Source organism: Streptopelia decaocto (genome assembly GCF_964273445.1).
Source record: "Streptopelia decaocto genome assembly, chromosome: Z".
NCBI classification, from domain to species: Eukaryota; Metazoa; Chordata; class Aves; order Columbiformes; family Columbidae; genus Streptopelia; species Streptopelia decaocto.
Window position 1 is genome coordinate 41,645,612 of NC_138657.1, and position 26,243 is coordinate 41,671,854.

At 46.6% G+C, this 26,243-nt stretch overlaps 1 protein-coding gene across 1 annotated transcript in view; it reads right to left on the reverse strand.

Annotated features, from left to right (window-relative positions):
* TRABD2A (TraB domain containing 2A) overlaps positions 1 to 26,243 on the reverse strand; it is an 83,053-nt gene that overhangs the window by 25,903 nt on the left and 30,907 nt on the right. The window contains exons 3-4 of the mRNA XM_082075635.1: positions 2,557 to 2,703; positions 233 to 407 (exon numbers count right to left, since the gene is read on the reverse strand). Of these exons, the coding sequence (XP_081931761.1) occupies positions 233 to 407; positions 2,557 to 2,703 (322 nt within the window). The remainder of the gene's footprint in view (positions 1 to 232; positions 408 to 2,556; positions 2,704 to 26,243) is intronic.

Below are 26,243 nucleotides of genomic sequence, written 5' to 3' on the forward strand. Positions count from 1 at the left end.
TAAATATTACAATCAATACATACACTGTGGGTTCCTTGCATACTGAAGAAAAACAGTCTCCTACACTGAGAAAGTTTTCCTACTAGTGTACAACTATCAGGGCAAAGCTGTGTTCTGTGCCCACCATAGTAAAAATACTGACCTTTCTTTGGCCTGAGGCAAGCATTTTTAAAAAGCTTCAAATGGATATGGGAAGAATGTGTTCAGGTTGAAGGGCACTTCAATCACATACCAGCTCCAAATGCAAAGAAGAATGTCTTGTCTGGGTACTCTTCCAGCAGGTCCTTCACCCTCCTGCCCATTCGTTCATTTCGCTTGTAGACCAGCTCCTGGCGGAAGTAGGTGTCTATCTCTTGGGCAGTAACATGTTCAGGGGCCGGAAGTGTAGCATTAATGAAATTTGGAACCTATGGTAGGAAAAAAAGTCTTAAAGGGGCATTTATTTCCCAGGCAGCTCTCATACACAGGCATTTTGTTCCACCATTGAATGTGGCAATCACTTTGTCCCTCAAGCCACATCCAGTGGGACAAAACCCAAAGAAAGCTAGAAAATGACTCGAACTTCTGACAATGCATAGTGCTTCATTTCTCTCAACACATTTCTCTCTGGTTTCATAAACCAGCCAGCTGATTTTTTTTTTTTAATGTAAAGTCAACAAATACTCTATTTGCCACACTATAGATTCCAAATCCCAATTGCTTGGCTGAAGAAAGTAAATATTTGCTCCTGTCTGTCTTTAGCTACATACCTCTTCTTTAAATTACCTTAAGTATGACATAACTATAATGATAATTATGCCCTTCTAAGAGTTTGATTGGTATCAGAGTCCTCAGGCTGTCGAAGAACAACCATGCAATTTGAACTTTTTTTTTTGTTAAGAAAAGAATCCCCAAACTTTCTAAATGAAAAAGGGCCAGATTTTGTCAGGAAAAAAAGTATTATCACCTCCAGTTCCCCTGTCCTCAAGACATCTTTTAAAATACTGGCTTTCTCCCTTGGGGCCCCAGGGCAGCTGTGGCTGTACACTACTCTGACCTCTTGCTAGTGGAGAGAAACATGGGTCTGGAGCTTCAACCATCCTGGCTTCTCAACAAGCTTTGGACATTGCAGATTCGGGGACTGCTAAGACTAGACCCTGCAAGTGGTGGTGTCTGGGGAGCAGAACCATTGAGCCAGGTGCATTCACTTGCAAGGCTGAAGCAGCTGAAGAATCTTTGGAGTGGCTGTTTCCAAAGGGTTGTTATCCCACAGTGATAAGACAGTGAGCAAGCATGGGGTCAAATACAATTTACAGAGAAGTTCTGCTTAAAAACAAACTGATAGTGTTGCAGACTATTACTAGTCATCTCTGCTGTGAGGGAGACTGCCCATCAGTGGAGCCTCTCATGTAAATAAGGGGCAGTTGCTCTCTCAGAGGCATGCATGTCTCAGCAAGAGATGTTCTCTCCAAGGACCTCGAGGCAACACCAGCTGTCTGCAGTCTATATTATCTCAGCGGAATAGTGATGCAGCATTTGTATGCCCTGACAGTGCTGGCCTCCTTTGAGAAGCCCTTTGAGAAGTGCACTGTGTAAGACCTAAGCAGTGTTAACAACCAGGTTGCCTGCAATTGCAGGCTGAGGGATGTGCAGGACAGGAAGGTAACAACACATGCACAAGGCTCAGGGCTGGAGAAGCAAGGGTTAGTTTGACAGTATTTCCAGCTCCACAATACTGCACCGCATATATCAAAAGCCCATAGGAAAATGGATACTCAGCAGGAAAAGGTCAGGTACCAACACCCACTTGTCCAGTACTGTGAGGCTAGAGCCTAATTTCTCACTGATGTGCATGAATTGCACAAGAATAGAGAGGCCTGATGTCTTGGTCTGAGGTTAGGTAATCTAACAGCCTGAACAGGCCAAATTGGTCCCTGCTGGGCATTTTTTTGTGGTGTAAAGATCAGAGCACTGCATTCCACTGCACTGCTTAGGAAACCGTCTCCATAAACCAAGTCTGTGAGGCCTCAGAAGGTTTTATTTTCCCTCAACATTCAGTGTAAAGCTATCTTTTCCTTGTCTCACTTTCTCTTCTTTGGACCTTGCCCACAGTATGCAATCATACTGACTGGGGACATTAAAAAGCTTGCAACTTGCCCAGCCTTACACAAGCATCCACATCATGAGTGCATTTTTCTGTCACGATTTGCACAAAAGAGCGTGCCACTGCTCTCTGTTGGTGCTAAGTACATTCATACCTAAGATAGCATAATTCCACAGGATCTTTAAGAAAATAAAGGATTAACTCATAGAGCTTCATACTAAAGCAAACACGGCACACATCTAAAAATGAAGGCCAGGTGCACCTTCGCTGCTTGCATGCAGCAAGACAGGGATGAGTTGGTGCAGATTCCTGAGATGAGAGGCGCAGGGAAGCAGATGTGCCAGGGAGCCAGCAATGTGCCTTTGGCCCTTACCTGCAAAGGGCTTGCCTGAGGAGAGACGAGTGTGAGTGAGACAGGGGTTAGTGCCATGGGGATATCTGCGTAATACAAGGGCTGCGGTGGCAAGACTCACTTGAGAGGTGTCATGGTTGAAGATGATGGAGCTGAGGTCCCCACAGCTGTAATGCTTGACAAGGTCTTCTGTCGTATAGGGGATCTGGAAACTGCCTGCTCGGAGGCTCTCCTGCTGCAAGAGAGTCTGATTCAAAGCAAAGACCACCTGAGGGAGGGGAAGAGGGAGGAAAAGAGTTCCTGGTGAGTTCTTGTTTTGTCCCTTGAGAAGGTCAGACATGTAGCTGCCTGCTGAGGGGCCTCTGAAGCTGCTCCCACTCTGAGTGCACCAGCTGACATGTCGCCAACCTACACCTCCTCCAGGTCTGTAGATAGTCATACCTCAGGTCTCACATGCCTACTCACAGGGAAATGACTCACAACACAACTCCAGGAGGTTTTGCCCATGATGTGATTAATATACAAGATACAAAGGCGCAGAATGAAATTGGGGCAATCTTGCTCCCTTAGGTGACAGTTTGCCCAGCCACCATAAAGCCCTAGGGCCTGACGGGCTCCTAATCCCACAGCTTCTCAGCCACCTACCTAAATTAAACATAAATCTCTTGTTTGCCCTCCCTTCCTCATCCACACGGACCATTTCCACTGTTGTTTCTTGTTTCCTGTCTTCTTCTGCCACACACCCCATTTATTTCAGGCAGGAATGGCTCTCTGGAGCAGGTTGGTGAAGTATGGCAGCTGCCTGGGGATGCAGGACGGCCACCATCCTCACAAGTGAGTCTGAGGGCAGCAGCCACTGCCAGCATCCCTCCTCTTCCTTCTTAGCATTCACCCGGGAATGCCAGCGCTCCCATTCCTTTCAGCTCAAGCTGTACCAGCATGGCTGCCATAGCTCCTGCCCCCAGGCAGCCTCTTCCCTTGACCGAAAAGGGAGAAGATCAGCAGAGGTCTCCTCCAGGTGTTGCTGCTTCCCAACCTGCAGCACAGCATGGCTCTCCTAGGGTGGTAGTGCCTTGGGGCCTGACCCAGACAGCTGCTGCTCCAGCTGCCTCCCAGCTGGTACAATGAAGATGACCACCATTTAGAATCATTTTAGTTGGAAGAGACCCTCAGGATCATCAAGTCCAACCATAACCTAACCTAACTCTAGCACTAAGCCCCATGTCCCTAAGAACCTCATCTAAATGCCTTTTAAACACTTCCAGGGATGGTGACTCCACCACTTCCCTGGGCAGGCTGTTCCAATGCCTGACAACCCTTTCCATAGAGAATTTTTTCCTAATATCCAATCTAAACCTCCCCTGGCGCAACTTGAGGCCATTTCCCCTTGTCCCATGTCTTGCTACTTGGGAGAAGAGACCAACACCCTCTATGCTACAACCTCCTTTCAGATAATTGTAGACAGCAATAAGGTCTCCCCTCAGCCTCCTTTTCTCCAGGCTAAACAGACCAAGCTCCTTCAACCACTCCTCAGATTTGTGCTCCAGGCCCCTCACCAGCTTTGTCACCCTCCTCTGCTCTCCCTAGTATTTCAATGTCTTTCTTACGATGAGGGGCCCAAAACTGAACACAGTATTCAAGGTGCAGCACAAGAGAGCAGTTTGGAGCAACACTTTGAGAGGGGCACCAAAGAGACAATGCAGCACTTCCATACCTCTCCCTCACTGCTCCGGCCACTGCAGTAACCAGCCACCAAGCCCTGGGAAGTCAGTGAGGACTTCGAGTGGAAACTCCCCAGGCTGAGCATAGGATGCTAGCAGGCATACTGGTGTGGTGCAGAGCTGGCTATTTGCCCATGCAGGCAGCAGCTCACTATCAGCATGAGGCAAGTAAAACACTGCCATTTACCCTGAACACAGCATGTACTAAAGCTACCACTGGTTTGCACACCAAGACTAGACAATTGTTACAAGCCTCTACTACCTACTGGCTTATTTTTTTTTTATTTCTAAAGGAAGTAAATTGAGATATATTGTTGGGGTCTTGAAATACATTTCGAAAGTTACTCTTGAGAGGGTCATTTTCCAGGCTCTGGTGGCTCTCTGCAGCCTGATGAGGGCTCTGTGTAATTAACTCCTTCTGGATATTTACCTCCATCAAAAGCACTCTGGAACTGGAGGTATTCACCAACACCATGAAACTCCCATATGAGTAAGCATACTCTTAATGTACTGAGATTATGTGAACTAAATTTTGGGATTACATGACAGGGCAGATGTTGGAATGAACAGGTACAATTTGCCCTTCCCCAGCACAACAATCCATCTCCTTCAGAAAGGTGCAGGTCTACACTGCTCCCACTAGAGATAGAGCTGCCCATCTGGATCTAGGCCACTGTGCATCTAACTGAATATGAAAGTGTATAACTTAGCCTCAGTTCTAGAAGGGTGTTCATGAATAGCGACATTCACTCCCATCTCATGTTTTTAAAAAGGGCAAGAACTCACTTCATTAGCACAAACTGCACCTGATTAAAAGAATACCTGAAGGCAGGCACTCAGGAAAGTTACATCAATCTAACCAGGGGCCATATTGCAAAGGACTTCTGCTTAATTTGGAAGTAAATCAAACAAAAACAAGTTGAAACCACTTTATGTCTGAACAAATTTTGTATGCAGGGTGGGGTTTATTGCACTCTGAAGCCATCATTTTCCATTTGTTTAGCTTCGCTTCCCACACAGAGAAGCCCTAATGGATGTTAATGACAAGCCAAGATTCACTGAGACAAGCCAAGATTCACTGAGACAAGCCAAGATTCACTGAGACAAGCCAAGATTCACTGAGACAAGCCAAATCCATGCTGAAAATGTGGGGTCTCTACATCCAGGACTGTTAGGCCATGCCAGGAAAATATCATACGTATAATCAGTCAAGCCAAATGCACTTCCATGGGAATGGCTTATTTTGCAAGTTATTTGACTACCATTGCAGCATGAGCTTGGACAGTTTACCATTAAAATAATATGGCCCTTTCTAGACTCTGCAACCTCTGAAACAATGTCTAGACAATCCCCATCCATAGAGCAGGAATAAGACCTGTGAGGGTCTCTTGAGCTGGTCAGGTAGCCCTGCCTCAAAGTAGAGTAAGCACATCAAAGAGGCTTTAAAATGTTTACTGTTTGATTTTCATCCAAACACAAACCAGTGGAGGGTAAGCAGCTTCTGTGGAGGAAACACCAGCCTGCTGGGTGAGACATGACAACAAAGCAAATCTTCCTCTCTCTGTTGTACTCCTACAGCCTGCACTATTGCTGTCACCTACTCTCCATGCATATATCTCCCCTTCTCCCTTGCAGTGTGCTTCAGGCAAAGAAGATTCAGTCCCTTCTTCAAACAGACATGGCCTGGACTGTAATAGCCAGGTCAAGCCACACAGGCATCTTCCTGCCACATGCCCACCCACTACCCATAAGAAACTAGCAAACAGTAAACTGCAAAGAAGTAAATAAATGTCTCAAGAGCACGGTTTAGAACCACAATGACTACCTGCAGTTATAGGGGATTACCACACACATTTGCACAGGAAGAGAGGCAATTTACCCTACCTACCTTCATACCTAACTACCTTCTAAACTTACTGCTGGCATGACACAAAGTTGTCATGGTGAGGCAGCTTTAGCAGCTCTGTGCCCTTTGTTAAGGGTACTTCTTTCTGGTATGGAGATGGGAGAGTTGATACTGGACACATGAAGATATCTCAGGATGGCAGCAGCCAAAGCACTTGCCTGCCCAGTTGGGGAAGCACAAAAGACCTTTCACAATGAGGTGGCTCATGTTTCACCCCAAAAACCAAAGCATCCAAGTGCACTGCCCAAGACTCCTACATCCCATCCCAACCATGACTGCCAGGGGACAGAGCATCCAGCAGGCTGTCATGGACCCCATAGCATGGATTGTGGGTTTGTGTGGCATTACATGGGCTGATTTTCTTTGTCATGGGAGGTCTACAGAGGGCTGTTCCCAATGAGCAACATATTTTCCCACGTGGATCTACACCTGCATTGTACCACTGTGCATAGCACCTGAGAGAGAAGTCACACAAGAACCATCTGAAGCCCACCCAGAGGGGAGACTTTCACCCTGATGCTGAGAAACAGAGGTGGTCTCAGATCCTTTTATGACAGCAGTAGCAGCTCAAGTCCCTTTGTACCATTCTCAACCACAGCCCAAGCCCTGGGAGTAAGAAGAGCCAAGATACAACAAATGGGCGGAAATCCAAAGAGCAGAGACCTTGACAACTAGCCTTCGCTAACAAGTTACAGTAACTCATGTCATCAGGCTTTGCACCATTGGAGGGCAGGAGATGCTATTGCCAAAAGTACTCTTCACATCAGCTGGACTGAACAGAATAGTAGCATCTGCTGGAGGAGGAGCATGGCAGACATACTGAACAACAGCACAGCATTAGGATTTGGCATCAGTGTGTGTGTAGAGTCTCTCAAAGAAATGTGACAGCTTCTCTCCATTTCTGTATCACTTACACCTTCTTGGGGCAATTTTAACTCCCCTGCTGAAAGAGACAGGGTCTGGGGTAAAGAGGGAGGAGCTGCTTGCAGTATCAGGTGTCACTTAAAGCTGTGCCCTGGTGAGAAGGTTATCTTCAGTAAACAGTAAATGGTTAAAAAGTCAGGATATCAAGAGAAGGAAAATTCCTGAACCTACTTTCCTTAAAGGATTTAATTTGCTGAGATGGGTCTTGCTCAGAGGTTGATACCTCTTATCTGTCCTTGTTTCTCAAAGAAACATTAGACTAGGTGCAAAGTGACACTTCAGGAAGACCACAGCCATCAAACTCTGTGGATCGAATCCCTGTCTTGTTTACCAGATGTGAAAAGCTGAAGAAAGTCAACAGAGCGTGGTAAGCAGGGATCAGATCAACAACTGATCTAAAACTGTTGTATTTGCTTTCCACAAATACTTCTTGCTTGCCTAGCTCCCCATTCAATCCTGCAGTCCCTTCATTTCTAGTAAGTCCAAGAAATTAAGAAGACAACAGAAAAGAAGGAAAGGTTGAAGTGAAATTTTCAATCGAAAACAAGGATTTGTGCTGAGCTGAGCTCCTCCAACAGGTGGTACAGAAAGTATGCATCTGTCTTCCAGGTATCTCATGCATTGCACTGTTAATACTAATTCTAAAATCTTTCCAGTGTTGGAATCTGCAGAAATTACTCCACATTCACCCTCCTTGCAAAACTATTTTCTTTACTTCACATCTCCCCCTCGCCCTCAGCAACTGTACCCTACTCTGCTCCATTAAGTATATTCGTACTAGCATCAAAGCATTTCCTGAAAAGACATATTTGGAGAACAAAAGTAACAACTTTATTAAAAAAGGAATTTTTTCCTCCCACCTCCCATTTCCACTGTGATCTCTCTGTATTTCCCCAACCATTTCCCTTTTTGTACCATTGGGAAAAAAAAAAAAAAAAAATCAGTTAAGCTCTCTGGTATACATGTTGCTGCAAGACTCATTCTCCTCCCGGAGATTTCTTCAGCTGTCAGGAGACACTTGTCCCCTTTGCTAGCATTGTTGGAGTGGCCTGCTAGGCTATGGGGGTGGGGAAAAAGGGGTCAGAACCTGGCAGATGCCTTTTTTGTCAAAGAAAAAAGACCCCCTGCCATCCTCTCCACTTTTCAGCACTTTCATCCACACTGGATCAAAGTGCTATTCTGCATATGAAAGGAACCTGGCATTATGCACCTCAAATTAGACTATCACCATCCCGCTGGCTTCCAAGTCTTTCCAACAAAAGCATTCACATCCGTTCCATCATTTGCCTCATCTTCTGTTTCTTTTCTCTCTCAGCTCAGTTTTTGAGGGCCATTCAGCCCCTTGAATTATAGTCTGGGGAAGCATCTTCCTTGCTCTAGGATTGCTCAGCTGGACAATTTGCTTTTAATTGTCTTAATGAATCATTGGCTGCTTCTGAGCCCTTCCCAGTGATTAACTGCATCCATTACAGCTTCCATTCAGCACCTTCAGCCAAGTCTTTCCCTCTTCCTCCTTTCTCCAAAGTGTAATTCTCTTCTTGTTCTTCACCTGGAGGAGACTATTGCTTCTTTAGGCCAGAGACCAAATCAAAGGCATTGTGACTATGGATGTCAGTAACCCCCTTTGTGATGTTAATGGTCCAGCAGGCCAAGTGCTAAGAAGAAACTGGGACTCCTCATTCCCATGTGATGCAGCTCATTATGTCTGGTGCCCACACCTCAGCTGCCTTCAAGGCTGAAAGTCGGGACTCACGAGGAGACATGCAAACATCTGCCTGCACACACAGGCAGGAGGAGTCTGATTATGGCAGGGGCTGAGGATACCAATAGGAAATGTAGCCCACAATGTGAAGCTTTAAGAGGACCTTAAGTTACTTTCAGGGCCGTTGTACCAGATAAGATGTGGTACAAGATGTGACCCCTGTAACAAGCTTTTGTAAAGAGAAACAAAAGGAAACAAATTCCCAAACTTGGACCACTTTTGTGAGAAAAAATGCATTCAGGTGACCAGAAGAGATAGGTTATCCAGAGACTCACCCAAAGGACAAGACACAAATGGTACAAGTCACTGATACAAAAGGAAATTGAAACTATTCTAGGTTACGTATAAGCTATAAGTTTCCCGAGGGCTTGCTTTTATTTATGTGTTTTGTTCTCAAAAGCCAGCATGGCAAATAGAGGGAGAGCCTCTTCTCTACCACGATCATCCATGGCACTTCGATGACACTCTGTTTGCCTCAAATCAGACACAAAGATGCTGGCAGAGGTAACAGCAGTGAACTTGATTTTTGGTCTGCTGACAACAAACTCACTCTGGCACATACAGTACCAGATTCTTGCAGTGTGCCTTTCCAGAATCAAACAAATTATAAGTGAATATACAAGCCAACCCTTCTCCAACTGAAAGCTATAAAAACAAGGGACTTCCAATAATTTATGAGGCACTTCTGAAGTAGCAAATGAATTTATCATCCTCCTAATGGGCAGGATTGTGTAAACATTAAGAAAGTTTGTTTTTAAAAACCCTCACAAATCATACCTTCATCAGATACATTTTTACCTCAAACAGAAGTAGGGACTAGCCCTTTGTAGTCCTGAAACAAAGTTCAAACTTAGAACTCCTGCCTGTCTCCTGCTCAGCATTTTTTCACTTAGCAATGCTCAGCTTGTTTTGGATTAGCATTGCCATGTAGCTCCAAAAGTCAGGTCAAGATCATACTTGGGAACAATTAACAAATTAAAAAGAATTACTAGCACTCCAGATTTCTCTTAGGGTATGCCAGCTTTCCAATTTAGAGGACTGCCTAACCAGCATGCTAGTAGTAAGGGTTTAATTCTTCTGCATAATTACTTATTTAACAAGACACTTACCACAGCTACCTCAAAATTGTATTAAAAGAAATACAGAGTGCCAAAGCAAAAAATCTGCAACTAGGGTTTCTTGGGCTGAGATTTGGTATATATTTAAAATTCAGCACCTGCAATTAATGTTTTACTTCTGTTTTGTTGTTATTGTTTTGGTTTTGTTTTCTACTAAAATGGGAGTTGCTTTAGTCTACTTCCTCTTCCTTCTTTTTCACTGGATAATCTTAAATTTAGTGGAAGAAAAATTAAAAAACTGAGGTTAAGAAATCAGACTGGTCTTTTTTTTTAAAAAAAACCCCAAACTTTTAATCAACTGTACAGGAAAATTCCCTTAGCAAGGAAACAGTTTGGCTTTCCAAGCTGTAGAAATTATGTGAAAAAGAAGTGTAAAAAATGATTAAGACATCACTGTGTCTGTGAGGAGTACACTAGTAACACAGCCAAAGCCCAAGTCATCTGCACAGGTTCAAGGACTTCATACAGCAGTACTTTTTAATCTTCCAAAAATGCAGTCACTGAAACTAAACAAACTTGGTATTGATGACCTGTGATTTGGCCTCCAGCTTTCTTTCACTCATCCACAGATACTCTTTGGAGTATTGTCCCCTCTTGCCTTTCTTGATTAATTTTTCACTTGTCCTCTCCACCATAAGCCATGCATAGCTTAGGACTAAACTTGACAGCAGTTTGGAAGATTGCTAGCAATAGCATGTCTTAGAAATGCAGAATACTGAACTTTAAAATAACTCTCACCAGTTCTTCTGCATCTTTTTTTGTGGAATGGAATAATTCAGAAAATGAGCTTTTCATTAGCTAGAGTGCTTTCCCCTTTTTCTGTAAAATCAATGTATACTACTTTCATAATTCATGTAAGCATGAGCAAATCAAGATGATAAAGTTAGTAGAGTAAATAATCTAGCCTTGCAATGTAATGAACAAGCTCAGACAGTTGTCCTATGCCTTCTGGTGACCATGCAATGAGATACTTTGGATTTTCTCAAAGTTCTGCAAGCTGAGGAAGCACATTACATATAAAACACTCAGCATTGATGAAACATTTTTCCACTCACCAGAACAGTTAGGCCAGGACTCTGGCTGCTGTTCCAAACAACAATTTTGAACCAGTGCTTACGTTAAAAGCAACTTGGAACATGTTTAAGAGAAGCTTCTGGCTTCCAAATAGAGCACAGGAGAGTAAGATGACCTTTGCAAAGTACAGGAGTGAAAAGGAGAGTTTATATTAGTGGTAGACTTGCCAAAAAAAACCCTCAAACGAGAACTGCTGAAATGGTCCCTAGCTGGTTTCATGCAGATCAGAGGCTGGAAGTTCTCAGTGCAAAAGCTTTCCAAGAAGAATAGCTAACAAAATTTTCACATAATGGAACATAAGCTAAAAGCTGTGCTTTTCTTAGTAACTGGGAGCTCAGCCATATAAAAAAATTAGCATATCTCAAGGTATGGGGGGAATTTACAAGCCACCAGCTGTGCTGTGTGAACCCCCTGAGAGGACATTCCTGGAATGAGCCAGCTGGCTCCACTGACAGATGGTACCTTCCCTTGCCTTCCTGGCTGTCCACATTAGGACATGACCAGGGGTCCCATTTTAGCCAACACACCAAGCTGCCTTTGTGGAAAAATCTAAAATACTCTGATTTTCAGACTCACAAAAACCCACCTGCTGCCAATTAAATCAGGGAACTGCTGGGTATTTGGCACTTCTGAAAGATAGGCTATTTATTTTTTAAAAGGATATGGGTTTGGGCATTTTTTTGTGTGTTCTCTTTCAGTTTTATTCTGGAAAGAGATTTGCACATGCCCACAAGACCCTAGGAATTTTAAGTGACTTGCAAGAAATCTCACAGATCAGGTAAGCTATTGCTTGTGAAGTATTCAAAATTTTAACCTGTGGACTTTTGTGCCAATTTCAATACATCCAAAGCTAGAATAAAGGATTCTTATTTCCCCTGCCAACCCAAAGACTTATCTGCTTTATTATTTTCCTTTCCTTGCTGACTACATTTGAAAATAAAATTGTTAAATCACCAAAGAGTAACTGCAGTCCATCAAAATGTGAAGTCAGAAGGATGTTAGCTCAAATTGATCACAGTAGCTTTCTAACAGGCATCTATCAACAGCACCACTTGGAATGGATCAGAACAAAATGCATCAGAGAAAAATTATCTGAAGATTTTGTAAGCCTTATACCCTTCAGACCAACTGAACAAACAGCTTCATCACCTCAGTGAACAGAGTAGCCAGCAGTCCAACAATGAGCTAACCCAGCCTTCTTCAGCAATTTTGAGCCCTAGACAGTCAAAAATTTTGTTAAAGGCCAGAGAATGTCACCTTTCCTACCACAGTTCCAGCACATGGTTACACACACTCACTGTTGGAGTGTTGTGAATAAACATTTGCTCAAGGACCCCTGAGAAAAGTGGAGGTATCTGCCAAGAGCTCATCATCTTCACAAAGTCACCAGGATTACAAAAGTCTGACTGTTAAGAGTAAAATGGCCTAAGAAAAGCAGGAAGGCTCTAGGGTGTGGAGAAACGTTGTGGTAAAACAAGAACCAAGCATGGCAAGATTTATCTCATGGGTATGTTACACTTCAGCCTTGGAAGGAAACACTTCTTCCTGGGCTAGGAAGAGCAATGCTTTTTCAGGCTATGTGGAAAAGCTGCAGTACAACTGGTAGCAACTCAACTAGCAACTCCAACTATGGAAAAATACAATAATGTATTGGCTTAAGGTCTGTAACTTTCAGCACCAAAGCAAAAAGTCCTGGTGCACTCAGAACTGTGCAGAAGATTTTAAAGGCATAATGGGAAGTAAATAATCATTCTCCAAATTGAGTTTTGGAAATAGGAGACAAACAACATTGTACAACAGCAGTTGCTTGGTGAATATCTGCTAAAACTGTGACAGAAACCAAACTGGTGCTCATTTGTGCTTCGAAGCAGCCCAGGCTCCAAACCTCTCCCCTCCTTTTTACTCTTTTCCCAGGGCCATAAGCTCGTTTTTTCACTCAAGCTCATTTTTGGGGTTTTTTTTGCCTCCTTACACATAAGCAGGACAGTGAAGTTACTGAAGACAGAGAAATATCAATATCACCTCTTCCCTAATTTTTTTCAGACATGGCAGTATTTTAGCTTGGAAGAAAAGTCCACAAGAGCCCTGTTGGTGTAGGAATCTTCCTAGACATTGCCCTAAGAAACACTAATTTCAAAACACTCATCAACCAATATCAGACATGAGTTGCTCTCACCGATGCCAGTTTTTCAGGCTCTGCACTGTTTATTATTATTAATAAATATACCTATTATTAATAAATACATTGATGAATATTAATAAATACAACTAAATACAAAGCTACCAGGGCAAGCAGAGATTTTCTGTTCAGAACAGGTCGCATGCATTATGTTATTAAATACACTTGGTGTTGAAAAGTAAATTCACATCAAACATATATTTTGTTAGGGAACATTACATAGAAAAACATCTGTGACAGATGTGACAAGGAATGAAATCACCATCCCTCAGAAAACCATTTCAAACTCTCGTGTAAATCCAATAGAAATGAAATGGGGATAAACCTTGTGAACCTGCTGAGCAATTTGGAATTAATGTAAGAAGTAAATTAAAGTTTCCCAAAAGGCTTCAGAAGTCCCTGGAAGTTTTGCACATCAAGCCCACTCTAATCGCATTGAGCCCAGTGGAGATCTACAAAGTACTGTGAGTATAGACGTGAATTCCAAAGATATAGTACATTAAAACCTTTTCACAGAATCACAGAATCACAGAATCGACTGGGTTGGAAAAGACCTCAGAGATCATCGAGTCCAACCCTTGGTCCAACTCTAGTCCGTTTATTAGATCATGGCACTAAGCGCCATGTCCAATCTCAGTTTAAAAACCTCCAGGGACGGCGAGTCCACCACCTCCCTGGGCAGGCCATTCCAATGCCTGACCACTCTCTCTGTAAAGAATTTCTTTCTAATATCCAGCCTAAATTTCCCCTGGCAGAGTTTAAGCCCATGCCCCCTTGTCCTATTGCTAACCGCCTGGGAGAAGAGACCAATCCCCACCTGGCTATAACTTCCCTTCAGGTAGTTACAGAGTGATGAGGTCACCTCTAAGCCTCCTCTTCTCTAGACTAAACAACCCCAGCTCCCTCAGCCTCTCCCCATAGGTCTTATGCTCAAGTCCCTTCACCAGTCTTGTTGCTCTTCTCTGGACTCGCTCCAGCACTTCAATGTCTTTCCTGAACTGAGGGGCCCAGAACTGAACACAATACTCCAGGTGTGGCCTCACCAATGCAGAGTACAGGGGAAGGATCACTTCCCTTGTCCTGCTGACCACGCTATTTTTGATACAGGACAGGATACCATTGGCCTTTTTGGCCACCTGGGCACACCGATTGCTCATGTTGAGCTTCCTGTCAATTAGTACCCCCAGGTCCCTTTCTGTCTGACTGCTCTCCAGCCACTCTGCGCCCAGCATGTAGCGCTGCTGGGGGTTGTTGTGACCAAAGTGCAGCACCCGGCACTTGGCCTTGTTGAACTTCATCCCATTGGAATCAGCCCATTTTTCCAGTCTGTCCAGATCCCCCTGCAGAGCCCTCCTGCCTTCCAGGAGGTCGACACTCCCTCCCAACTTGGTGTCATCAGCAAATTTGCTGATGATGGTCTCAATCCCCTCATCTAAATCGTCAATAAAGATGTTAAATAGGACTGGACCCAACACCGACCCCTGGGGAACACCACTAGTGACTGGCCGCCAGCTAGATGCAGCCCCATTCACCAGCACTCTCTGGGCCCGGCCCTCCAGCCAGTTCTTAACCCAGCGTAGAGTACACTTGTCCAAGCCATGGGCTACCAGCTTTTGCAGGAGTATATTATGGGAGACAGTGTCAAAGGCCTTGCTGAAGTCCAGATAGACCACATCCACGGCTTTCCCCTCATCCACCAGGTGAGTCACCTGATCATAAAAGGAGATCAGGTTGGTCAGACAGGACCTGCCCCTCCTAAACCCATGCTGGCTGGGTCTGATCCCTTGTCCATCCTGAAGGTGCTGTGTGTGATTGCATTCAGGATGATCTGCTCCATAACCCTGTCAGACACCAAGGTCAGGCTGACAGGCCTGTAGTTGCCAGGGTCAGCTTTGCAGCCCTTTTTGTGGACTGGGGTAACATTGGCCAATTTCCAATCATATGGGACCTCCCCAGTGAGCCAGGACTGTTGGAAGATGATGGAGAGAGGCTTGGCAAGTTCTTCTGCTAGCTCCCTCATCAACCTAGGATGGATCCCATCTGGTCCCATAGACTTGTGAGGATCCAGATGGCTCAGTAAATCACCAACTATTTCCTCCTGGAATACAAGGGGACTATTTGGCTTCCTATCTCTGTCAACCACCTCCAGAGGCCAGTTGTCCCGAGGGCCACCTGTCTTGCTGGTAAAAACTGAGGCAAAGTAGGTATTAAGTACCTCAGCTTTCTCCTCATCTTTGTTAACTATATTTCCCTCAAAGTCCAACAGAGAATGGAGGTTTTCCTTGCCCCTCCTTTTGTTGTTAACATATTTGAAGAAGGACTTTTTATTATCCCTGACAGAATTGGCCAATTTAACTTTAAATTGCACTTTTGTTTCCCTGATTTTTTTTCTGCATGATCTAGCTATTTCCATAAATTGCTCATAAGTAGCCAGCCCTTTTTTCCACAGTCGGTAAAGTCTCTTTTTATTTCTGATTTCATTCAGAATCTCCCTGTTTAACCAAGCCAGTTGTCTTCCCCGACGGCTAGCCTTTCGGCACACTGGTATAGCCTGTTCCTGTGCACTCAAAACCTCCTGCTTGAAGCATGTCCAACCCTCCTGGGCCCCCTTGTTTTTAAGCATTGTTTCCCAGGGTATGCTCTGAACTAGACTTCTGAATAGGCAAAAATCTGCCCTCCGGAAGTCCAGCGTAGAGGTTTTGTTAACGGTTTTCCTCGCATCTCTGAGTATTGAAAATTCTATTATTTCATGGTCACTATGCCCCACGCGGCCTCCAACCACTACATCTCCCACCAGCCCTTCTCTGTTTGTAAACAGTAGGTCTAGCGGGGTCTTGCCTCTGGTAGGCTCATTTACCAGCTGATGAAGGAAATTGTCCTCTATACACTCTAGGAACTTCCTAGACTGCCTCTTCTGTGCAGTATTGAGCTCCCAGCTCTGTTTCTGTGATGGCAATCATGTCATAGCTTTCCTGCTGCACGATGGCTTCCAGCTCCTCTTGTTTGTTGCCCATACTGCGTGCATTAGTGTACATGCACTTCAAGTGGGCTGCTGGTTTCACTCTTAATTCGGGATTTCCATCTTTCATCTGATCTTTGGAGACCCCAGTTTCAATCCCTTCCCCCTTCAAACCTAGTTTAAAGCCCTCCTGATCAGCCCTGCCAACTTATGGTCTATAGTCCTCTTGCTCTCCCTAGAAGGATGAAGCCCATCTGATTTGAGGAGAGTAGGTACCATGGAGCTTGCCCCATGGTCAAAAAACCCAAAATTTTGACGGTCACACCAATCCTTAAGCCACCTGTTGATGAGATGAGCTTTTCTACTCCTCTCTTTATTTAGCTCCTCATCCATCCCAGCTAACACAGGAACTGAGGCAAATATCACTTGTGCTCCCGTCCCATGAACTGATCGACCCAGTGCTTTAAAGTCTTTTTTAATTATCTTGGTACCTCTTCTGTTGATGTCTTCGCTGCCAACTTGGACTACTAACAGGGGATAGTAGTCTGAGGGTTGAATTAGCTCTGGAAGTCTTCTATTAACGTCCCTCACCCTGGCCCCAGGAAGGCAGCAGACCTCCCTGTGGGATGGGTCTGGGCGACATATAGGGCCCTCTGTTCCCCTCAGAAGGGAGTCACCAACTACTACGACTCTTCTTTTTTTTTTTCTTCTTACAGCTGCAGTTGTGATCCTTTTTGTAGGTGAGGTCGATCCAGGGGGCTCTCCAGGTGGATCCTCTTGTCTATCCTCTGCCTGATTTTCAGGGTCCAGGGCCTCATATCTATTTGTTAAGGGCACCAAGGGAGGTGATGGGGTTCGAGAGAGAGTTCTTTTACCTCTCCAATCAGGGACCTGTTTCCATTTCCCCCCATCAATTAGATCTGTTCTATCGGCCTTATGGCAGGAGGGACAAGGCTTTGCCACCTCCTGTTGCACACCCTTAGGATTCAAAAGAGTTTGACCCCACCAGTCAATTTCTTCCTCACTCTCCCTAATGCTCCTTAGTCTCTCCACCTCTTCCTTTTGTCATGTGCATGCGCATCACTGTCCAGAAAATTCAGTCCACAGTCTTCTAGCTGAGCAATGCTGCAAATTAAGTGTAATACTCTTGCTAGCATCTCACTTGATTGTTTCTACTCTTCTTGCACTCAGAAACAGGATTTCACACTGTATGAGCACATTGAACTGGTTCTGATAGATTGGTTGAAGCCCTTCTTCCTACTGCTGTGGGAAACTGCAGCGGGTCTGTGGAATCCTTGACAGAAAATATGGGAGTAGAGATCAGCCTTGAAGATATTAAGATTTACCCTTGAGAAAGATGGGAGTAAAGGAGTATCCGGAGGTATGGACTTGTACCCGTGAGAAAGGAGAGATATACCCGTGAGAGAGAAGGGGATAGAAGAATAACATGGATGATAGCAAAATTAACCAATGAGATATTAGTGCTGTAACTTGTGGCCAATAGTGAAAAGACACATGAACTGGTAGAATTGTATAAAAATGCACTTGTAGCAATAAATGGCACCTATTACTTTCATCTTGAAAGAATTTGGTCCATGTCGTTTGTCCGTCTCAACCGCGACATACTGCACAAACCTGAACTCTACATAAATTCCCCTCCTTTAACCATTAAAAAGCCCCGTCTTCCAGACTTCTCCTTCTGCATGTTTGTATGTGACCTGCTGGCATTCAACATTGTGTGGCTATCCAAATAAGCTCCAGGATCAGTGAAGGTGTACTTGGTGGGCTGGAGACCTGTTAAGGTCAGCCAGAACTCAGTCAATTAAAAGTTTCCCATTTGTTGCTGCTATGAAGGTGGGGAGGAGATGGTCCTGATGGTCAAATGCTCAGTGCTCAAACTCATATACTAACTGCTGTCACACTTGCTTCTTCTAATCAGGCTGGCTGTACCTCCCAGACTCAATGGCAATAGGTATCAATATTTCAGTATCAAATTCAAGTTGCAATGGTGATGTATCAGATTCTTCTAACTTGATAGTATTGATGCTCTGCCAGGTGACGAGAAGCATTGAAGATGGGAAGACAACTCACTCCTTTGGTATGTCCTCTGGTCAGCATCAAAGCTTAGTACTAAACCCAGAAGCACCATCCTTCACAGTGTCTACTGCAACCCCATTATACAACCGCTTCCAGAAGACCTTTCAGACGAAGCAGACAGCACTGCTACCTGAAAAGTGTCCTGCTTGTCTAATATGTGCACCCCAGAAAAGTATGAATTTACAAACATAAACATAGCAGTACCACTGGTTAAGAGGTGCAAACCTAAGCCCTACACCAGGCTTACAGCTAGTATGTCCAATTGCATATAGACTCCTAAACGTTTCAAACCACATAAGACAAAACATGAAGGCTGTACACCCTGGCAAATAACTCCCTCATTCTCTATCCTTGGCTACGGAAACTGACAAGCCACCCCAGCTCTGGGGCATGAGATTTCTCCCAAGCTCATTTTCTGCAAAGAAGATAATCAAATGTAAATTCAAATCATAATTCCCTTTTAAGCCTGTTTCCTAAAAATATCCAGCTGGGACTGTATCACCCCTCTGCAGAGGCCCTTAAAAATACTATTAACACCTTTAATTTGCATCCACGAAGGAATATACAGACAATTTTATTATGGTTCAGTTGATCCAGCCCCATGTTTTCAGTTTACTCAGTGACTACATAATTCTGCTCCAAGGGACATCAAAGTTATGTCACCACAATTTTTTATCTTGAATGACCTCATAATATTCAAAAGCCACTGGAGCAACCCTCAGTGCATTGGGTCGAGGATATATTTCACAGAATCACAGAATGTTAGGGACCTCGAAAGATCATCTAGTCCAATCTCCCCACTAGAGCAGGAACACCTAGATTAGGTTACACAGGAAATGTGTCCAGGCGGGTTTTGAATACCTCCAGAGAAGGAGACTCCACAATCTCCTTGGGCAGCCTGTTCCAGTGCTCTGGCATGCTCACTGAGAAGAAGTTTCTTCTCATATTTAAGTGGAACCTGTGTTCCACTTTGTACCCATTGCCCCTTGTCCTATCATTGGTTGTCACCGAAAAGAGCCTGGCTCCATCCTTGTGACACTCAGCCTTTACATATTGATAAACATTAATGAGGTCACCCCTCAGTCTCCTCTCCTCCAGGCTAAAGAGACCCAGCTCCCTCAACCTTTCCTTATAAGGGAGATGCTCCACTCCCTTCATCATCTTTGTGGCTCTGCACTGGACTCTCTCAATCAGTTCCCTGTCCTTCTTGACCTGAGGGGCCCAGAACTGGACACAATATTCCAGGTGTGGTCTCACCAGGGCAGAGTAGAGGGTTAGGAGAACCTCTCTTGACCCACTAACCACATCCTTTCTAAGACACCCCAGGATGCCATTGGCCTTCCTGGCCACAAGGGCACAGTGCTGGCTCATGGTCATCCTGCTGTCCACCAGGATCCCCAGGTCCCTGTCCCCTACTCTGCTCTCCAACAGGTCATTCCCCAGTTTACACTGGAACCGGGGGTTGTTCCTGCCCAGATGCAAGACTCTACACTTGCCCAGGTTATACTTCAGTAAATTTTTCCCTGCCCAGCTCTCCAGCCTGTCCAGGTCTCACTGGATGACAGCACAGCCTTCTGGCATGTCAGCTGCTCCTCCTAGTTTGGTGTCGTCAGCAAATTTGCTGACAGTGCACTCTATTCCCTCATCCAAGTCACCCACAAGTGCATCCCATCTGGACCCATGGATTTATGGATGTCCAGATTGCTTAATTGCTCCTTAAGCCAGCCCTCATCAACCAAGGCAAACTCCTCCATTGTCCTGATTTCCTCTGGGGCCTCGGGGATACGGGGCTCCTCAGGACAGCCTCCAGCAGCATAGACAGAAACAAAGAAGGCATTCAGTAACTCTGACTTCTCTGTATCTTCTGCTTGAAAAGGCCAAAGTTGGCCCTACTGAAGTCCAGGGTTATGATTCTGCTTGGTATTCTGTTCCTGACACATGTGATCTTGAACTCCACCATCTCATGGTCACTGCAGCCAAGGCAGCCCTCAGCCTTTACTGCTGCAACCAGACCCTCCTTTTAGTGAGGATGAGATCCAGCAGCACTCCTGGTTGGCTCATCCAACATTTGCATCAGGAAGCTATCATCGATGTACTGGAGGAACCTCCTGGACTGTGGATGGCTGGCTGAGTACTCCTTCCAGCAAACATCAGGGTAGTTAAAATCCCCCACAACAACCAGGGCCTGTAATTGCAAGGCTGCTCTCAGCTGCCTGTGAAAGGCTTCATCGTCTTCCTCATCCTGATCTGGTGGCCTGTAATAGACACCCACAACAGTATCACCCCAGCCTGCCCCTTAATTCTCTACCCACAGACTCTCAACTTGCTCCTCATCTGCCCCACACAGTACTCAATACATTGTAGTTGCTCTCTCACATAAAGAGCAACTCCACCACCTCGCCTTGCTGGCCTGTCTTTCCTGAGAAGGACATAGCCATCCATGACCACATTCCAGTCATGTGAGCTGTCTCACCATGTCTCTGTAGCTTCCACCAAATCATAATCACCTGATCAAACACAGGTTTCTAACTCCTTCTGCTTATTCCCCATGCTGCATGCATTGGTGTACAGGTATTTCAGGGAGCAAGCTGAGCACACTGATTTGACCCTAGGGGGATGGGAGGCCTTCTGGTCTTCATCAATTCTAGAGTGCTGCCCCACTGATGCAAGCCCCATCCCCCTTTGAACCTAGTTGAAAGCTCTCCAAATGAGCTCTGCTAATTCCTGTCCCAGCATCCTTTTGCCCTTGTGAGATAAACCATTCCCACATATCGCTGTCTGGACTGGTGGCTTATAAAACCAGCCATTATCAAAGAATCCAAAGCCTTGCCTGTAGCACCAGTATCGTAGCAAATCATTTACGGACTGATTTCTTCTATTCTACCCCACATTGGCACCCAAAAATGGAAGGAAGTCAGCTGATCGGAGCCAGCCCAGCGAGAGCCGGAGCCGGCGGGGTTCAGCAGACCACGAGGTTCAGCCGAGATTAGGAAGCTCAGAGGGAAACGTACAGGGACAGCCTGATTCCCGGCGGGTCCCGATCGCCAAAGCCCCGGCAGCCATTGCGAGAGAGCGGCTGACGTGACGGGGGGCGTTCCCATGGTGACGGCGACCACACCCCTTCCCCTTACCTTGAAAAAGCCTTTGGGAGGGCAGCGACTAGTCGCTGCCCACCTGGTGTAGGGAGGAGCAACCAGCTTGTGTAGCGGGTGAGTCCCACCCACACTGTGCTGTAGCAGCGGGTGTGGTAGCTCGTGCAGCAGGGTGCAGAGAGCACTTGTTGCTTGTCAGCCCTTCTAGCTTACTGCCAGCGCCCCAGACTGCTGACAACCATGGTCGCCTCCAGAAGGAGAGCTTGCCTCAAACAGACTGTGGCTACACAGACTGAGGCTCTGTCCCGAAGGGTGGCTGTTCAGGTCTCCGGCTGCAGAGAGTGCCAGAGCCTGCTGCTGCTGGGGGAGGGAGGCCAGCACTCCACCTGTGTGAGGTGTGAGCAGGTGCAAGATCTGCTCGACATGGTCGTCAAACTTAAGGAGGAGGTTGAGACGCTGAGGACCATCAGGGAGTGTGAAAGGGAGATCGACTGGTGGAGTAACACCCTGACGTGCCAGTCGGAAAGGCCCCAGGGAGGTACCCCCCAAAAGGAGATGGACCTCCTGCCCTCTCGGACAGAGGCAGAAGTCCTGAGACGGCCCCACCCTTGTTGCTCTCGGGCAGAGGTAGGGGACCGAAAGGACGACAAGGGTTGGAAGCGTATTCCGGTTCGGCGTCGCGGGCAGCCCCCCTCCCTGCCTGCTTTGCCTCCCCAGGTGCCCCTCCGTAATAGGTTTGAGGCCCTGGATCTTGAAGAAGAGGTAGGTGAGGAGGTGGTGCCAAGCCTACAAGCCAACAAGCCTACAAGATCACGTAGGAAGAGGCAGTCGACCTCACAACTTAAGACTGCCTCTGATAAGAAAGAAAGAAGGGTGATTGTAATAGGAAACTCCCTTCTGAAAGGAACAGAGGGCCCAATATGCAGAGTTGACCCTCATCTTAGGGAAGTTTGTAGTCTCCCTGGAGCCCGGATCAAGGACATCGCTAGAGAGCTCCCCAAACTGGTGCACCCGACGGACTACTACCCGCTGCTGGTCTTCCAGACAGATGGGGAGGAAGCTGCTTCCCGTAGTCTGAGGGGGATGAAGAATGATTTCAAGGTCTTGGGAAGGATGGTGAAAGACTCAGGGGCTCAAGTGATCTTCTCTTCACTCCTTCCATCTTCAAGTGATGATGTGGGATGGAATAGGAAAATTCACTCTCTAAATGGTTGGCTCCAAGACTGGTGCTACAGGCAGGGCTTTGGATTTTTTGATAATGGTTGGTTTTATAAGACACCAGTCCGGACACTGTCACGTGGGAAAGGTTTATCTCGTAGGGGCAAAAGGATGCTGGGGCAGGAATTAGCTGGGCTCATTTGGAGAGCTTTAAACTAGGCTCGAAGGGGGATGGGGTTGTAGCTGGGCTTGTCCCAGTGGGGCTGCAATCTAAAACTGATGAGGACCGGGTGGCCTCCTATGCCCCTAGGGAGAAACTGGTGTGCTCTGCTCGCTCCCTGAAATGCCTGTATACCAATGCGCGCAGCATGGGGAATAAGCAGGAGGAGCTAGAATCCTATGTTCGGTCAGGAGATTATGATCTGGTGGCAATTACAGAAACATGGTGGGACAGTTCACATGACTGGAATGTGGTCATGGATGGCTATGCCCTTTTCAGGAAAGACAGGCCAGCCAGGCGTGGTGGTGGAGTTGCTCTCTATGTGAGACAGCAACTACAATGTACTAAATTCTGCCCAGGAGCGGATGACGAGCGAGTTGAGAGTGTATGGATCAGGATCAAGGGGCAGGCTGGCAGGGCTGACACTGTTGTGGGCGTCTGCTACAGGCCGCCAGATCAGGCTGAGGAAGTTGATGAGGCCTTCTATGGGCAGCTGAGAGTGGCCTCACAGTCACAGGCCATGGTTGTTGTGGGTGATTTTAACTTCCCTGATGTTTGCTGGAAGGACCATTCAGCCAGCCAGCCACAGTCCAGGAGGTTCCTCCAGTGCATTGATGATAACTTCCTCATGCAGATGGTGGAGGAGCCGACTAGGAGAGGTGCACTGCTGGATCTCATCCTCACTAACAAGGAGGGTCTGGTCGAAGCAGTAAAGGTTGAGGGCTGCCTGGGTTGCAGTGACCACGAGATGGTGGAGTTCAGCATCTCATGTGGCAGGAACAGAATAGCAAGTAGAATTGCAACCCTGGACTTCAGCAGGGCTAACTTTGGCCTTTTCAAGCAATTGCTGGGGGAAATCCCATGGGCAAGACTGCTTGAAGGAAAAGGGGCCCAAGATAGCTGGGTGGCATTCAGAGATTGCTTCTTCCACGCTCAGGATCAGAGCATCCCCACACGTAGGAAGTCAAGGAAGGGAGCCAGGAGGCCTGCGTGGTTGAATAGGGAGCTGTTGGGTATGCTCAAGCAGAAGAGGAGAGTTTACAGGTCATGGAAGCAGGGGCTGGCCACTTGGGAGGAATATAAGGCTGCTGTCAGAGGATATAGGAAGGCAGCTAGGATAGCCAAGGCCTCCTTAGAATTACAGCTGGCGAGAGGGGTCAAGGACAGCAAAAAGAACTTTTTCAAATACATAGCAGATAAAACTAACACCAGAGGCAATGTAGGCCCACTGATGAATGGGGTGGGTGCCCTGGTGGCAGAAGATACAGAGAAGGCAGAATTACTGAATGCCTTCTTTGTCTCTGTCTACTCTGCCGGAGGCTGTCCTGGGGAGCCCTGTACCCCTGAGACCCCGGATGAAGCCAGGTCAATGGAGGAGTTTGCTTTAGTCGATGAGGACTGGGTTAGGGAGCAATTAAATAGTCTGGACATTCATAAATCCATGGGTCCAGATGGGATGCATCCGCGGGTGCTGAGGGAGCTGGCTGAAGTCATTGCTGGACCACTCTCCATCATCTTTGCCAAGTCTTGGGAAACGGGAGAGGTGCCCGAGGATTGGAGGAAAGCAAATGTCACTCCAGTCTTCAAAAAGGGCAAGAAGGAGGACCCGGGTAATTATAGACCGGTCAGCCTCACCTCTGTCCCTGGGAAAGTAATGGAACAGCTTGTCCTTGGTGCCATCTCAAGGCATATCAAGGATAAGAGGGTTATTAGGGGCAGTCAGCATGGCTTTACCAAGGGTAGGTCATGCTTGACCAACCTCATAGCCTTTTATGAGAATGTAACAAGGTGGATGGATGGTGGCAGAGCGGTGGATGTTGTCTACCTTGACTTCAGTAAAGCCTTTGACACAGTCTCCCACAGCATCCTCACAGCTAAGTTGAGGAGGTGTGGTCTAGACAATAGAGTAGTGAGGTGGGTTGCAAACTGGCTTAGGGAGAGAAGCCAGAGAGTGGTAGTCAATGGTGCGGAGTCTAGTTGGAGGCCAGTATCTAGTGGAGTGCCCCAAGGGTCAGTGCTGGGGCCAATATTATTCAATATATTCATTAACGACTTGGACGAGGGAATTGAGTGTACTATCAGCAAGTTTGCTGATGACACCAAGCTAGGAGGAGTGGCTGACACGCCGGAGGGCTGTGCTGCCATCCAGCGGGACCTGGACAGGCTGGAGAGCTGGGCAGGGAATAACCTGATGAAATTTAACAAGGACAAATGTAGAGTCCTGCATCTGGGCAGGAACAACCCCAGGTTCCAGTATAGGTTGGGAGATTACATATTAGAGAGCAGTGTAGGGGAAAGGGACCTGGGGGTCCTGGTGGACAACAGGATGACCATGAGCCAGCACTGTGCCCTTGTGGCCAGGAAGGCCAATGGCATCCTGGGGTGTATTAGAAGGGGGGTGGTTAGTAGATCGAGAGAGGTCCTCCTTCCCCTCTACTCTGCCCTGGTGAGACCACATCTGGAATATTGTGTCCAGTTCTGGGCCCCTCAGTTCAAGAAGGACAGGGAACTGCTGGAGAGGGTCCAGCGTAGGGCAACGAAGATGATTAAGGGAGTGGAGCACCTCCCTTATGAAGAAAGGCTAAGGGAGCTGGGTCTCTTTAGTTTGGAGAAGAGGAGACTAAGGGGGGACCTTATTAATGTTTATAAATATATAAAGGGTGAGTGCCATGAGGATGGAGCCAGACTCTTCTCAGTGGCAAACAATGATAAGACAAGGGGTAATGGGATCAAGCTGGAACACAAGAGGTTCCACTTAAATTTGAGAAGAAACTTCTTCTCAGTGAGGGTGACAGAGCACTGGAACAGGCTGCCCAGGGAGGTTGTGGAGTCTCCTTCTCTGGAGACGTTCAAAACCCGCCTGGACATGTTCCTGTGCGACCTCACCTAGGTGTTCCTGCTCCAGCAGGGGGATTGGACTAGATGATCTTTTGAGGTCCCTTCCAATCCCAAACATACTGTGATACTGTGAAGGAAGAGCCAGACTCTTTCACCAACCATCCCAAGGCCTTGAAATCTTTCTTCATTCTCCTCAGACTATGGGATGCAGCTTTCTCCCCATCTGTCTGGAAGATCAGCAGTGGGTATTAGTTCGTTGAGTGCACCAGGTTGGGGAGTGCCCTGGTGATATCCCTGATCCGGGCTCCAGGTAAACTACACACTTCCCTGTGATGAAGGTCAACTCTGCATATTGGGCCCCCTGCTCCTCTCAGAAGGGAGCCACCTACTACAATTACCCTTCTTTCTTTCTTATCAGAGGCAGTCTTGAGGTGTGGAGTCAACTGCCTCTTCCTATGTGACCTTGTAGGCGGGCGTTCCACTACATCCTCACCTACCTCTCCTTCGAGATCCAGGGCGTCAAACCAGAAGCAAAGTGACTAGCAAACCTATTACTGGGGAAGCAAAGCAGGTAGGGAGGGTGGTTGCCCATGACGCCGAACTGGAACTTGCTTCCAACCCTCCTCATCTTTTTGGTCCCCTACCTCTGCCCGACAGCAACGGAACAGGGGCTGTCTCAGGTCTCCCCACTCTGCCCGATGGGGCTGGGGGCCCATCACTTTTAGGGGGGGTATCCCCCTGGGGCCATTCTGACTGGTAC